Here is a 16,173-nt window from a genome sequence, read left to right as displayed (position 1 = left end):
AATGGCATTAATTCTTCAGTGTAGATGCACTATGATGCACTTGTGAAACTACAACTCCTAGGATTGCATAGCATTGAGCCCTAGCAGGTAAAGCAGGGCAAAGAGTATTCATTCTTCACTGTAAAACAGGCATGGCATGGGCCAACTTCAGCCCTCCCTCCAGGTGTTTTTGGACTTCAACTCCCACAATTCCTAACAGCCAGCTGTTAGGAACTGTGGGTGGTGAAGTCCAAAGCACCAAGAGGGAGGGCCGAAGTTGCCTCATGCCTGGTGCAGCTGCAACATGAGACCTTGCTAAACTACAACTCATGGGATCCCCTAGCACTGAGCCATGGCAGCTGAAGTGCAGAGCCATCCCTTGCCTATGATGCCACGCCCGGCATCATGTGCCCTTCAGAAACTGGTCCGGCCGCCTTCCTTTCTATTTTGGGCCTCCGTAAGGTGATCAGGATAAGAGGGTTGCCTGCTGCCGCCTCCGTGGCACAAACACTGCCAACAGACTGGGCTGTTTGCACACGCTGTTTATTGTGGTAAAGCCAGGGGCACCAAGTATTATCATTGTTTCTGTGCATGCCTTCAGCATAGTTTCTGGCCTGTTAGGCTTTTCCTAGCCAGATGTGTTGGAAGCTTTGTTCTGTCCTGCAAGGCTGAGAGAATATCAATGCCTGACACTCCAGTCACTGTCCCATGCTGCTCTACATAAGGATTTCCTTGCAAGGATTTGCTGGCCTAGCTTACTTGTCCGAAGGTATCTTCCCCTATGAACCACCTCGGAGATTAAGATCGTCCAGGGAGGCCCTGCTCTCGGTCCCGCCTCCTTCGCAAATGCAACTGGCGGGGAAGAGAGGCAGGGACTTCCTTCTCTGTGGTGGCCCCTCAGCTGTGGAACTCCCTCCCCAGCAGTGTTAGATCGACCCCCTCCCTCCTGACCTTCTGAAAAAGAGTAAAAATGTGGCTGTGGGATCAAGCCTTCAGAGAAGACAATAGACGGACTGGAATTATGTGCAATGACTACCAGAATGACCTGGATTATGTTTGTGGATAGCATGGTTTATGACAGGGGTCCTCAGTTTTTTTAAACAGAGGGCCAGGTCACAGTCCCTCAAACAACGTCTCGCTGGAGAAGAGGTGCTTCTCACAAGGCCTGGCCAGGACGGAGAGCGGCCTGAGCAGAAGGACCTCCCGCGCTGGTTGGGCCGTTCTCCTTCTTCCTAGCCAGGTCTCGTGAGAAGCGCCTCTTCTCGCGCTTCTCACGAGGCTTGGCGGGACTGGGAGGCAGAGATGCCATGGCGGCGGAGTGGGGGCAGGAAGAAGGAGAGTGGCCTGAGTAGCTGAATCATCTTAAACAGCGAGTATATCCCCAACTCTCTATTTTGTGTATTAAAGTTGGAGGGCCGTCTTATAGCCCCAGTCGTGTAGTACCCCGGAATATACGGTATCTTGTAGGTCCCGTGAGCCTCGCTCCCTTCTCATTCCCTTTTGGACTATCCTGTGACAAACCCTGTTTGGCAACTCTTAAAGAAATGGGGAAGCAACAGCTGTGGATGGTGGGAAGGAGGGTTGTTTCCACCTCGGAAGTAAATGGGAAGCAGTATTCGCAATCAGCTCCTTTCCAACAGGCTTGCCCTTGTTTCACGTCATGGCTGTGTTTGGGGAGCAAAGCAGGGTCAGGCCTGAATAATTTATCCGTGAGTAGAGGAAGGTAAGAAATTAAATTATTATTATTATTATTATTGTTATTGTTATTATTATTATTTGAAACACAACAAGATGAGTCCACAGCAGACACTCTTCTAGCTGTTGAATTGGATCACACGTCGGACACTTCCCTATTATTATTATTATTATTATTATTATTATTATTATTTGAAATACAACAAGATGAGTCCATAGCAAACAAGATCACTCTGCTGGCTCACATGTCGAACATTTCCCAAGTGTCCAGGACTGTGTGATGTATCGGCGAATTTATTATTATTATTATTATTATTATTATTATTATCACCACCATTATCATCGAGTGGAAAACCATCAGGAGAAGAGGAGAGAAACCCAACTCCAAAGATATAGAATCCATGTAATCGCCTCTTCTGCCCCCGTCTTCTTCCAGCCCAAACTCTGGATTGCAAGCCACTTGGAGCACGGCGTGATCTCCCCATATTTAGTATTTCATGACAAGAAATAGAAATGCGCAGGACTGCACGCATGCATATTTATCTACACGTGTCTGTGCCTCTGAGCCTCCTGTTGATAAGGGATTTTGTAGGGCATTCTTAGACAAGGGAGACTCAGAGGCAGGTTTGTCCATCCCTTTCCTCTGAAAGGGAGCCTATGGTCCCTGGTATGCATTGGTGGTCTCCCATCATGGTCCCAGCCAGGGCTGACCCTGCTTAGCTTCCAAGGTCCGACAATGAGACCTGGTGCCTTTAAGGTATTTGGACCCTATACACACACACACACTTCATCTATCAGGTTAATAATGCAAAAAAGTTTGTTGTCAAAGGCTTTCATGGCTGGAATCACTGGGTTTCTGTGGATTTTCTGGGCTGCATGACCCTATTCCAGCAGCATTCTCTCCTGCCATTTCACATGCATCTGTGGCTCACAGCATCTGCAGAAGTCTGTTGGCAGTGAGACAAGTGGGGTGTATATATCTCTGTGGAATAATATCCAGGGTGAGAGGAAGAACAGTGTGAGTGTTGCAGTTAGCAAGCTTGAATAGTACTGAGCAGCCATGAAGTTGCAAAGTCAATCAGTGGGGGTATCTGCATAGAGGTGGCCTGGTCTCTGTTGCCTGCACCTGATTGTTTGCTGTCTGGAGTTCCCCTGTTTCTGTGTGGTGTTTCTTATTTATTGTCAGGTGTTTTTAATAAAGTAAATAAGCAACACCACTCAGAAACAAGAAAACTCCAGACAACAAACAATCAAGTGCCAGTTAACACCAGCTAAATGAAGGATGCCTCCAGGCAACAGCGGCCAGGCTACTGAAGTCGGACATGACGCCCCCCCCCAAAAAAAAGATAGAAACTTATAGTTTTGCTAAGGACAAGGACACCAGACTGGATAATAAGGGTTAAATCTTTGTCAATTTGCCAAGACACTAACAACAACAACATGGACCCTTCCCACGTTAGATAGTATACATTTAATCAAGGTTTTATGCCCTATGTTTCATATATAGCAGGAGGTAACACATTTATTACTGAGAAATCACCTCCCTTTACACTTATGTACTCTCTTGAACTTCTATGGGACTCTGGAGGGAGTGATAAGTGGGTATATTTTCTGCACCATGATTTCTATATTTCTCCCTGTGTATCTGACCTTTGCCTGACCCTTCTGCCCTATTCCCTTTATAAAAAATGTATAAAAATATAAGCCACCCTCTGTGACCCTGGAAAGAAGGAAACCCTCTGTTGAAAAGAACCTTATCAAAGACGTATTTGCATGAACCATACAATGGGCAGAAACCCTGGGGCTCGGAGTCGGTCCCCCCAGCAGATGGTGCCTGCTTGGCATTGATGATCATATCTCAATAGGACAAAAGGGACCTTCAGAAAGCCACACTTCGTACTGATCTGTTGCTCATTCAAACCTTCCTCCACTGAAACTTCAGCCAGATTGCCTCATTGTTCCCATATCTCAGCACCAAGAAAATCCGGATTTGGAAGGCTTGCCAGACATCAACGTTTATTGCCACCAATCAAAGAGAATAAACAGGCCGGCTAGAAGGCCCCCCGAGACTCGCTGACCACTTGGACATTCCATATCTCCATAATCCCTTCAAGAATTCATTGTTTCCCTCTCGTCCCACCTAACTCTCTCCTGATTGGTTGAGAAGCTGAGTCGGCAGAAGCCCAGCGATTGGCCCAGGTACTCAGGAGGCGGCCAAGCCTCCTCCCAGCTTTAGAGCGGCAGCCAATCATCCTCGAGCCGGCAGAGGGGTGGGGAGCGGGAAATTTAAACCTGACAGCTCTGTTTTATGTATAAAAAGGCCTTTATTTGTGTACACTGTATGCTTTGCTTGGTGAATTATTGCAGCTTTGCATCCTTTACGGCTGGATCGCAATAAAATCAACTCGGTGGTGCTTCCTTAAGATTTGGTGAGATTCTTTTGGGAACTTAGGGAAATCCAATTGCGGCTTCTCCTTGCTCACCATTGTAGCGAGCCCTCTTTGGTGGGTCTGCAGGGTCTCTCCTTCAGGGCGAGACCCTTTTAAATTCCTCCTCGACCTCACTACCTCTATGTAGATACACTCAGTAATTGACTGCAAATTTCATCAGTACTCAGTGCTATTCAAGCTTGCTAATTGCAACAAACACATTTGCTTAAAAGAAACAAGGGTTCTTTCTCTCATTCTGGACATCATTCCACAGGTGTGTGTGTGTGTGTGTGTGTATACACACACACATAGAGAGAGGGGGAAGGGCCCTCGGTGGCGCTGAGCTGCTGAACTTGTTGACCAAAAAATCGCAGGTTCGAATCCAGGGAGCAGCATGAGCTCTCGCTGTTAGCCACAGCTTCTGCCAACCTAGCAGTTTGAAAACATGCAAATGTTAGTAGATCAATAGGTACTGCTCCGTCAGGAAGGTAATGGTGTTCCATGCAGTCATGCTGGCCACATGACCTGGAGGTGTCTACAGACAATACAGGCTCTTCGGATTAGAAATGGAGGGGAAAACACACCCCACTTGTTTCACTGCCATCAGATCCTCTGTAGATGCCATTCGCCACAGATGCAGATGAAATATCGGGAGAGAATGTAACTGGAACATTGCTAGACAGCCTGAAAAATTCACAGCAACCCAATGCAAAAAAAATCCTTGGTCGCCTCCTATCCAAGTCCCAACCAGGGCGGACCTTGCTTAGCATCCAAATTCCAACAATGACTGGTGCCTTGAAGACACTTAGGGCTCCACATAAACACAAAAGGGCTTTTGCAACCTAGACCACTTTCCAGAGAGTGTTCTGAGCATCTGTCGAAACCCACATTAGGCAAGAAAGGATGTCCTGTGGCATCAGGCCCTTGCTTTGCGGAAGGCTCCCCAGTTGCTGAAGGGCAAAGGGAGGCACCAGAGGAGCCCTGTTGGACTACATGGCCCATTCACAGGGCAGTACCCTCCCATGCATAATGGATTATTGCCATTGGCCATTCAGGATGCATCCACACACCTTTGGCTGCTGCTAGTCAAGGCTATGGAATCCTGGGAGTTGTCATTTTGGAATTTTAAGATACTGTTTATATTTAATTCTGTTTTAATGTTTGCATATTTGTATATTTGAAACTGTATGCTGATGCTTTTATTTGAAGCTGCTTTAAGTCTCCTGGAAGAGACATAAAGCAGGGTATAAATAGAAGGAGGAGGAGGAAGAAGAGGAGCAGGAGGAGGAGACGGCTCTCCATGGACAGTTCCTGGCAAAAATTGAGAGCCAAATTGACAAAGAAAAAACATGGCTGTGGCTCACAAATGGAACTTTGAAAAAGGAGACTGAGGGCCTGATTCTGGCAGCCTAAGAACAAGCCATTAGAACCCATGCCATCCAAGCCAGAATTGAAAAGTCGAGGACAGATCCCAAATGTAGACTCTGCAAGGCACATTTGTCTAGGCCAAACTCCATACTGATGTCAGTGCTGAAGATGCTGACTGCGTTGGTCATTGACTCGATTTCCGTTTCTGCTTTCCATAAAGCTTTAGATCATCCATGTACAGTAGGTGGGAAATTTTTGGTGAATTTCTTGCTGTTTGGCAGCCTAACTTTGTTTTTGTAGAATTACCGACAGTGGGATCATTGCAATGATGAACAGCAGTGGTGACAGTGAGTCGCCTTGGAAAATTCCTCTCTTGATGTTAACAGTTCCATAGCTTTCGTTGCCCACGAACAACTCAGTTTTCCATTGTTTTGTTGCATTTTCAGTGAACTTTCTAATATTTTCACAAACCCCGATGACATCTAGACATTTGCTAATCCAACAATGTGGCAGTGAGTCAAATGCTTTTTTGTAATCAATCCAAGTTGTATAGAGGTTTGTTTTGCATCTTTTGCAATTATCCAGTATTATTATTATTATTATTATTATTATTATTATTATTATTATTTGGTGTCTTTTGGCAAGGTAAGACTGAACACTGATGACAGTTAAAGAGGTGTCAAACTGCACCAATTCTGTGGTGCAAATGTATTATTATGGTTATTTATATCTCACTTTTTCTCTCCATAAGGCAACTCAAAGCTGCTAACATTAAAAGCATAACAATACAATGGGATGTACATCAGATGGGAATCCATTCCCCTCGTTGGGCTTTAACTGCAAGGTACTGGGAGCACTATGCAAAGAAGGTTTTGTGCGACTAATACACACACACACACACATACACACACACCTTGATAGCTTTTTCTACACTGAGAGCTTGGCTTCGAAAACCATGCTTCTACGAATGCAGGCTGAGATAGCATTTGCCTTGTTTGCTGCAGCATCACTCCACAAGCTCATGCTCATATGGCAACAATCTCAATGTTTGTCAGACATGCAGCACTGCTAACACAACTCTCTCCCATCCCATAGCGGAGTGACTGGTGTCTGTGGCTTCTTTTGCATTTGGAGCATCACTCTGGAGACAAGGGTTTGAATCCCAGCTCTAAAAACCCACGTGATGACCTTGGGAAAGTCACACTCTCTCAGCCCCAGAAGGCTCATGGATAGGCTGACTTTAGGGTTGCTATAAGTTGGAAATGCCTTGAAGGCACACAACAACAACAACAACAACAACAAACAACAACGAATAACCAATTGCCCCTTTCTTTCTCAATTGCAATTGCAAGTCAAATGGTTCCTGATGAGCCTTCACCAAAATGGACAGATGTGGCCTCATTGCAACCAGTTTCATCACAGAAATTGAAAAGAATGTGTTGCAAAGAATGGCTCAGAACCTCACTGCAAATCACCGTCTGGGTCAGAGAGCGTCTACACCAGTGTTTCTCAACCTTCCTAATGTCATGAACCCTTAATACAGTTCCTCATGTTGTGGTGACCCCCAAACACTTTTTTTTTGCGTTGCTACTTCATAACTGGAATTTGCCTACTGTTATGAATCCTAACAGCGCCATGCTGGCCACATGACCTTGGAGGTGTCTATGGACAACGCTGGCTCTTCAGCTTAGAAATGGAGATGAGCACCACACCCCAGAGTCAGACATGACTGGACTTAATGTCAGGGGACAACCTTTATCTTTACCTTATGAATCATAATGTAAATATCTGATATGCAGGATGTATTTTGTACACTGGGCTAAATTAGGCACAAATACCCAATATGCCCAAATTTGAATACTAGTTGGGTTGGGGGGCGGGGTGTTGATTTTGTCATTTGGGAGATGTAGTTGCTGGGATTTATAGTTCACCTACAATCAAAGAGCATTCTGAACTCCACCAACGGTGGAATTGAACCAAACTTGGCACACAGAACCCCCATATCCAACAGAAAATATTGGAAGGTTTGATGGATATTGATCTTGAGTTTTGGGAGTTGTGATTCACCTACATCCAGAGAGTACTGTGGATTCAAATTATGATGGATCTGGACCAAACTTGGCACTAAGACTCAATATGCCCAAATGTGAACACTGGGGAAGTTTGGGGAAGTTAGACCTTGATATTTGGGAGTTATAGTTTCTGGGATTTATAGTTCACCTATGATCAAAAAGCCCCTTGAATCCCACCAATGATAGAATTGAGCCAAACTTCCCACACAGAACCCCCATGACCAAGAGAAAATACTGTGTTTTCTGATGGTCTTTGGCGACCCCTCTGACACCCCCTTGCAACCCCTCCAGGGGTCCTGACCCCCAGGTTGAGAAACACTGGTCTACACTGTGGAATGACTGCAGCCTGACACCACTTTAACCACCATGACGGGTAGCTTGGGAGTCCCTGAAGCTGTACAAAGTCTTTCACTGCCAAAGAGTCCAATGCAAACTACTACTACAGCTCCAAGGATTGCCTAGCATTGAGCCAAGGCAGTTCAAGGGGATCCCAAACTGCATTAATCCCACAGTGTAGATGCACCCAGCTCCCCTTAGGGCAATGATCGCTGTATCTCCATCAAAAGAGAGAGATCTTCTCTAGCACCAATTAACACAATTAACGCAAATCCCTTCATTCCACCCCTCCCTCCCTCTGATGGAGAGCCAAGCAGAACAACTTGCAACAAGGACCCTCTTTCATGGAGAGAACAAGGAAACTTTGCCTTTTAAAGATATATTTAATGGTTCCCCAACCTCTCTGCCAATTACAGCCAATTAATTAATTCACGCAAGCAGGTGTCTTTATCTGCATCCAGAGAGGAAGGCTAGTTTTGCATTCTGCTTTCCAGAGTAAAAGGAAGAGTGCATGACAGGAACAGTGCACTTCATACCACAAAGTGAATATCCCCAAATATGGGAGATGCATTTCCTGTTCTGAAAATTTTGCCTATTGCATAATGAAGAAATGACTCCATTCGACTTCCCTGATCCACAATGTCTTGCAGCACCAACATGTGACTCTGAATGCTGTGGCTCCCCATCATAACAGCCTTCTTTTATTTCCAGGAACAGCCAGAAATGCTCACGGTCAGTGCATTCAACCACTCTGAAGCAGGAATGCAACTTCTTGACGCCACTTGAACTACAATAGCTCCATGTTCCTGCATTCATCTCATAGTGTAGATGCACCCCAAAGAAGAAAGGGGTGCATCTACAGCCCAGCTCAAGCCCCCTCTAGATTATTCTTCAATGCGTTCTCTTTTGGCACAAGAGCGAAATAAAATTAGAAATTAGACATTTCTTTGCAAAATACGACCCCTTTCCTTCCCGTCTCTTGAAAAAGTTTGGCAAGGGTCAGTATTACTAAAGGTCACCTGAGGAAAAGGCTGTTTATGTCTGTGTCTCAAAAAAGATCCCTCCAAAGCAACTCCCTCTTCCCAGAAACACTGATTTAGACATCTGTTGCCCATTGCTTCATATGAGTTGGGTAGGATCCTGCTACCTGGACCTCAGTTTAAGATCACATCTATTCCAAGGAATCAAATAAATTACTCTGCATTTCCCCTTCCCTTCACTTCCCTATCCTTCCTTTCTTTTTAAAAAAGTTCCATCTAGGTTCTCTTCTTCCTTCCTACCTCCTTCCCCTATTTCCTTTCCTCTCCTCCCCTTCCCCTCCCACCCTTCCTTCCTTCCCTTCCATCTTCCTTTCCCTTCCCTCCCCTTTATTTCTCTTCCTTTACATTCTATTCCCTTCCTTCTTCCCTTTTCCTTCCCTTCTCCTTTCTTTCCCTTCGCCTCCCTTCCCTTCCCTTCCATCTTCCTTTCCCTCCCCTTCCCTTTCTTTCCCTTCCTTTGCATTCTATTTCCTTCCTTCTTCCCCTTCCTTCCCTTCCTTTCTCCTTTCTTTTCCCTCCCCTTCCTTCCTTCCCTTCCATCTTCCTTTCCCTTCCCTCCCCTTTCTTTCCCCTCCTTTGCATTCTATTCCTTCTTCCCCTTCCTTCCCTTCCCTTCTCCTTTCTTTCCCTTCCCCTTCCTTCCTTCCATCTTTCTTTCCCTCCCCTCCCCTTTCTTTCCCTTCCTTTGCATTCTAATCCCTTCCTTCTTCCCCTTCCTTCCCTTCCTTTCTTTCCCTTTCCCTTCCTTCCCTTCCCTTCCATCTCCCTTTCCCTTCCCTCCCCCTTTTTCCCTTCCTTTGCATTCTATTCCCTTCCCCTCCCTTCCCTTCCTTTCTCCTTTCTTTCCCTTCCCCTTCCTTCCTTCCATTCCATCTTCCTTTCCCTCCCCTTTCTTTCCCTTCCTTTGCATTCCATTCCCTTCCTTCTTCCCCTTACTTCCCTTCCTTTCTCCTTTCTTTTCCTTCCCTTTTCTTCCATCTTCCTTTCCGTTCCTTCCCCTTCCTTTCCATTCTATTCCCTCCCCTTCCTTCTTCCCCCCTTCCTTTCTCTTTTCCTTTCCTTTCCTTTCTCTTCCCTCCTCCCTCCTTTCCTCCTTTCCTTCCCTGTCCTTGGACACTCTCTACTGTTCTTCCAGCTTTTTCCCTACACAGTGGTAAAGGCACCTGAAATCCACAGGGTGACATGAATTTCACCCAGATCCATTATCAAAGCAGATCAACCTTTTTTAAAAATAAACAAAATAGATCATAATGAATGTACCCAACGAAAAACCATGCGCTGAACCAGGCTAATCGCCCTAATTCTTGTTCTGAATTTATGAGAATGACAATCCCTGGCTGCAGGTGTTTGGAGAAGCCAATTCATAAAAGGAGGTCAGTGTTCTGGGTTGGGGACAGAGGTGGGTTCTCTTTCATAAAATAGACAGACAGATGGACAGACAGAGATAGGTAGATAGATAGAAGATAGATAGATAGATAGATAGATAGATAGATAGATAGATAGATAGATAGATATGAGAACCCACAGCAAGTGTGTCTCAAGATTTATCCCAAACTATGCCCAAGTTCACCTGAGAAGTGCAATACCTGTTTGCAGTAAGAGACAGAACATAATTTGCCTATTCAGGTGCATCATCACTTTTACATGCCTTGGAATAATCCCAAAAGAAGTTTCCCTTACCTGTCCCAGGATGTCCCCCTCCTTTCCATCCTCCTGGAACCCTTCAGCCATGGCTTTGGGTCTTGTTTTGCTCCACTAAAGACCCAAGAAAGAAGCCTATGGAGTATGGTTCTCTGTGCTCTGGTGCTAGAGTCCTCTCTTAAAGGACCTGTGGAGGAGGAGGAAGGAGTGAGTGTGGAAAGAGCATCCGCACTGAGGAGGAGGAGGAAAAGGGAGGCTGAGGTCACCAGAGAGAGAGAGAGAAGCGGAGAAGCCAGCCCGGGATTGTGACAGACAGGGAGCCCTCTAATCCTGGTTCTGGCTGAGCAAGAAGAGAGAGATGCATATAAATAATAACAACACAGCCCTTATCTTCCAATGCAGGGCACCTTGGGGGCAAAGGGGATTTCCCTGAAGGGCTATCTTGCTTCTGCATGTACGCATCTGGCACATGGGTTGCACTGCAACTTTTATTTTCATTCCCAACAGGGTGACCCTGCTCATAGTTGTAGAGCGCAGAGCCATGAATGACGAGGCACAAGGCACATCTGCTTGCTGCATTTGGTTTAGAGCAGATGCGTCTGCATCACACATCTGTGCTGATTTGGTGCCACTTTTACAGCCGTGGGCCTCATCCTATGCAATCCTCTGGAAATTTTCTGCCACCTGATTCCAGCTGTGGAATAGACTAGAGAGGGAATGCTTTGTGCTCCCAGGAAACTACAAATCCCATGAATCCCTAGCATGGTCTAGTCCTGAAGTCTCCTAATTGTGTCGTGTGGATGCACCTGCAGATGGCCAATCAGATAAGGCCACTGTTCCAATGCTAAAGTGGTATCAAGGTACAGCAAGTGTGCAAATGTGGCCCTTGGATGAGGTTTCAGGGGCTCCATGTTACAGAGATGTCAAGAGATAGGACAATGGAGCCCAATGCTTGAGGTCTCCTTCTCTGGACATTGGGCTGGAGGTCAGAATGGGGATGGGCTGGATGGTCTTAAGGGGACCCTATCCCACACTGGGGTTCTCCTGCTGGCCTTCCAGAGAGTGGCAGTTCTCTTGGATATTTCCTATCTTTAAAATAGTACTGGTTTTAGAAAACCAAAAAGATAACCCTGGACCGCTTTTGCTTGGAGATGCTTCCCTGCACACCTGAGGACGGAGCAAAAACCTCTAAGACAGTGTTTCTTAACCGTCCTAATGCCACGACCCCTTAATCCAGTTCCTCATGTTGTGGTGACCCCTAACCATAAAATTAATTTTGTTGCTACTTCATAACTGTAATTTTGCTACTGCTATGAATCGTAGTGTAAATATCTAATATACAGGATTTACTGGACCAAATTTGGCAGAAATACCCATTACTCCCAAATTTGAATACGGGGGGGGGGGGGGGGGGGGTTGGGGGGAGGGATTGATTTTGTCATTTGGGAGTTATAGTTGCTGGGATTTATAGTTCACCTACAATCAAAGAGTATTCTGAACTCCACCAACGAAAGAACTGGGCCAAACTTCCTGCACAGAACCACCATAACCAACAGAAAATACTGGAAGGGTTAGGTGGGCATTGGCCCTGAGTTTTAGAGTTGTAGTTCACCTACATCCAGACAGCACTGTGGACTCAAACAGTGATGGATCTGGACCAAACTTGTCACAGATACCCAAATGTGAACACTGGTGGAGTTTGGGGGAAATAGACCTCGACATTTGGGGGTTGCAGTTACTGGGATTTATAGTTCATTGACAGTCAAAGAGCATTCTGAACCCCACCAACGAAAGAATTGGGCCATACTTCCCACACAGAAACCCCACAACCAACAGAAAATATTGTGTTTTCTGATGGTCTTTGGTGACCCCTCTTGCACCCCCTTGCGACCCCCCCCCCAGGGGTCCCGACCCCCAGGTTGAGAAACGCTGCTCTAAGACCAAACCTTCCAAGAAAATTCCACAACTTGCCCTAAGTTATACCCAACTTGAAGGCACCCAACAAAAGTACCATTTGGTTTGAGTGGGATTGTGCTGCTATCAATGTGAACAGAGGACAGTCTAGAAGGACTGTAGTTTGAGCCCACTCTAACTTCCGCAGCTCGGTGGAATGGCATGGTGTCATTTGGTGTGGCTCAAGAACCATACCAACATTAGGTTGGCAGAGAAGGCTTGCAAAACTAGTCAACTACAATTTTGTTAGAGCCAGAGTGGTTCCATAGTGGTGACAAACTGCATTCATACCACAGTGTAGACACACCTGCTGTGACCACATTGTGACCCATCTGATCCCATGCAGAAAGATCAACAACACACCAGGGCTAATATTTGCCGTTCCCTTCATCTGTATCGTCCTGAACTGGAACTGAACAAAACAACACTGGCTACACACTTGGGAGCCAAACTGGAACCTGGCCTGGAAATGAATGCAATGCAATGCTTTCATTTCCTTGTTCCGTAATCAGGGAAAGATACATTGCTTATTACAAAACACAGTCAAGCAACCAGTTATTCACGATGTTTGGAAAAACAATTAATGGAGAACTGGGTTGATTAATGGCTGTTCGCCAAAGCTACACACTGTAGATTTATTGCAGTTTGGCACCACTTTAGTTGCATGGTATCCACAGCTTGGATCTCACTATCTGTAGCCATTTTAAATTACTGTATTTTACATTCATTACATGAAGTTTTTATTTATTTATTAATGTTTCAGGATTTTTTTTCTTTGTCAGTTTCCCATATTTTTCAAGACCAATCCCAACAAATTGAGGGATTTCTTTCATACACCTTTTGTGAGTGTTTGCAGCTTGAAACTAGATTCGAACTGCATTAAATGATCAGTTTAGACAGGGCCATAGAAACAAATAGCAGAAATGCCATTTCTGATCAGATTAATTTACATTAAAAGGGGATAAAATTTGGTTGTGGGGGCAATACTGAGATGATGAAGTAAGGACGAGTTTATAATCTATATAAATAAAAATGTAATGTTCGTTTGTGGGATTAACAGAACTCGAAAACTACTGGATGAATTGCCACCACATTTGGCCATAAGACACCTACTAACCCAAGGAGTGACCATCACTCAAAAATTGGTTTTGTCATCTAGGAATAGTAGTTGCTGGGATTTATAGTTAACCTACAATCAAATAGCATTCTGAGCTCCACCAACAATGGGATTGAACCAAACTTTTAGTACAGTCGTATTTTCTTATAAGTAGCTTGAGTAACAGCCTACCACAATTCAACAACAATATATTCTCGGTGGTGGCCCCCCGGCTGTGGAACACTCTCCCTGCAGACATCAGACAGGCGCCCTCCCTCATGTCCTTCCGAAAAAGCCTTAAGACATGGCTGTTCGAGAAGGCATTTAATTAGTGCTATAATGGTGTGGTAAAGCTGACTGGAATGGAACAAGGAATATGAGATTGGTTATGATTCCACTATGAGACGAAGCGGATTTTTTAGTGTAACTTTATAATTGTTGTATTGTTAATATGTTGTTCTGCGACTACCTTTTTGTAAATTGCCTTTTATGTATGTTGTACACCGCCATGAGTCGCCCTAAAGGGCTGAGAATGGCGGTTAACAAATGCACCAAATAAATAAATAAAATATATATATATACATGCTGCACTGTTAACCCCACAGCGACATCAAACAATGTGGTGCAAACTTTTAGTACAGTCGTGTCTTCTTATAAGTAGCTTGTGGGACTGTTTGTTGTCGCTGTGAGGTTAACAGTGCAGCATTTTATATACTGTTGTTGAATTATATCATTGTTTATGTTATACAAGTGGTATTTTTGTTATATACATTTCACTCAGGAACCCATCTATATTATTGTATAATGAACCAAACTTGGCACACTGAACTCCCATGACCAACAGAAAACTAGAAGGGTTTGGTAAGCATTGACTTTGAGTTTGGAAGTTGTAGTTCACCTACATCCAGAGAGCACTGTGGACTCAAACAATGATGGATCTGGACCAAACTTGGCACGAATATTCCATATGTCCAAATATGAATACAGATGGAGTTTGGGGAAAATAGACCTTGACATTTGGGAGTTGTAGCTACTGGGATTTATAGTTCACCTGCAACCAAAGAGCATTCTGAACTACACCAACGAGAGAATTGGGCTAAACTTTCCACAGAGAACTCCCATGACCAACGGAAATCTGCCTTAAGGCCATCCAGTCCAACTCCCTTCACCAGGGCAAGAAAACATAATCAAAGCCCTCCTGACAAGGAGCCATCCAGCCAAAGATAGATATATACTAGCTGTCCCCTGCCAGGCGTTGCTGTGGCCCAGTCTGTTGATCTGGAAAATAAAGTAATGAGAAAGTGTTGGTTTCTAATATATGTAATTTCTTTATGCTTGTGGGTAAATAGTATTTCTTGCTGTTTCTTTGTCAGTGTTGATGTGGAGATTGTCTGGTTTGCCCATCCTGGAACATGCAAGATATAATTGTTCTTCTTTAAGGGTCCCTTTCAAATCTATGATACTATATCTCTCTGTGTGTGAATCATATCTATCTATCTATCTATCTATCTATCTATCTATCTATCTACATCTATGGCTGGATGGCTGTTTGTCAGGAGGACTTTGATTACGTTTTCTTGCCCTGATGAAGGAAGTTGGATTGGATGACCTTAAGTATTTTCTGTTGGTCATGGGGTTCTGTGTGGGAAGTTTCCCCGGATTCTGTTGTTCTTGGGGTTCAGAATGCTCTTTGATTGTAGGTGAACTACAAATTCCAGTAACTACAACTCCCAAATGTCAAGGTCTATTTCCCCCAAAGTCCATCTGTGTTCATATTTGGGCGTATTGAGTGCTTGTGCCAAGTTTGGTCCAGATCCATCATTGTTTGAGTCCACAATGCTCTCTGGATGTAGGTGAACTACAACTCCCAAACTCAAGGTCAATGCCCACCAAACCCTTCCAGCATTTTCTCTTGGTCATTGGAGTCCTGTATGCCACGTTTGGTTCAATGCCATCATTGGTGGAGTTCAGAATGCTCTTTGATTGTAGGTTAAATATACATTCCAGCAACTACAACTCCCAAATGACAAAATCATATTTTTTTGAGTGATGGTCACTCCTTGTGTTGTGAGATGCTTTGCTGCCAAATTTGGTGTGATTTCGTTCATTGGTTCTTTTGTTTTTAAGGTACTCATTATGCACAGAGCATTTATATATATATAGATTATTCACACACACACAAACAGATGTAGTGTCATAGATTTGAAAGGTACCCCTAAAGAAGGACAATGATATGTTGCATGCTCCAGACTAGGCAAAACACATCAACAATGACAAAGAAACAACAATACTGTTTACCCACAAGCATAAATAAATTACATATATTAGGAACCAACGCTTTCTCATTACTTTATTTTCCAGATCACCAGACGGGGGGCCACAGCAACGCATGGCAGGGAACGGCTAGTCTATAAATTTGTATATATTACAGCTTAGTCTCTTTGAGCCTCTTTTGAGATGAAATAAATATAATAATAAATACCAACAATAACTGTTGTTGTTGTTGTTGTTGTTGTTGTTGTTATTGTTATTAATGGATAAATGATTTATATATGAGAATACCC

General features: G+C 44.4%; 1 protein-coding gene across 1 annotated transcript in view; it reads right to left on the bottom strand.

Moving 5' to 3' along the window:
• Positions 1 to 10,886, bottom strand: part of LOC132782339 (hexokinase-2) — a 68,124-nt gene extending 57,238 nt beyond the window's left edge. Inside the window, exon 1 of the mRNA XM_060787037.2 lies at positions 10,600 to 10,886. Coding sequence (XP_060643020.2) covers positions 10,600 to 10,650 — 51 coding nt within the window. The 5' untranslated portion in view covers positions 10,651 to 10,886. The remainder of the gene's footprint in view (positions 1 to 10,599) is intronic.
• Positions 10,887 to 16,173: the final 5,287 nt, after the last annotated feature.

This window comes from Anolis sagrei, chromosome 7 (assembly GCF_037176765.1).
Source record: "Anolis sagrei isolate rAnoSag1 chromosome 7, rAnoSag1.mat, whole genome shotgun sequence".
NCBI classification, from domain to species: domain Eukaryota; kingdom Metazoa; phylum Chordata; class Lepidosauria; order Squamata; family Dactyloidae; genus Anolis; species Anolis sagrei.
This window is presented reverse-complemented; position numbering and strand designations above follow the sequence as displayed.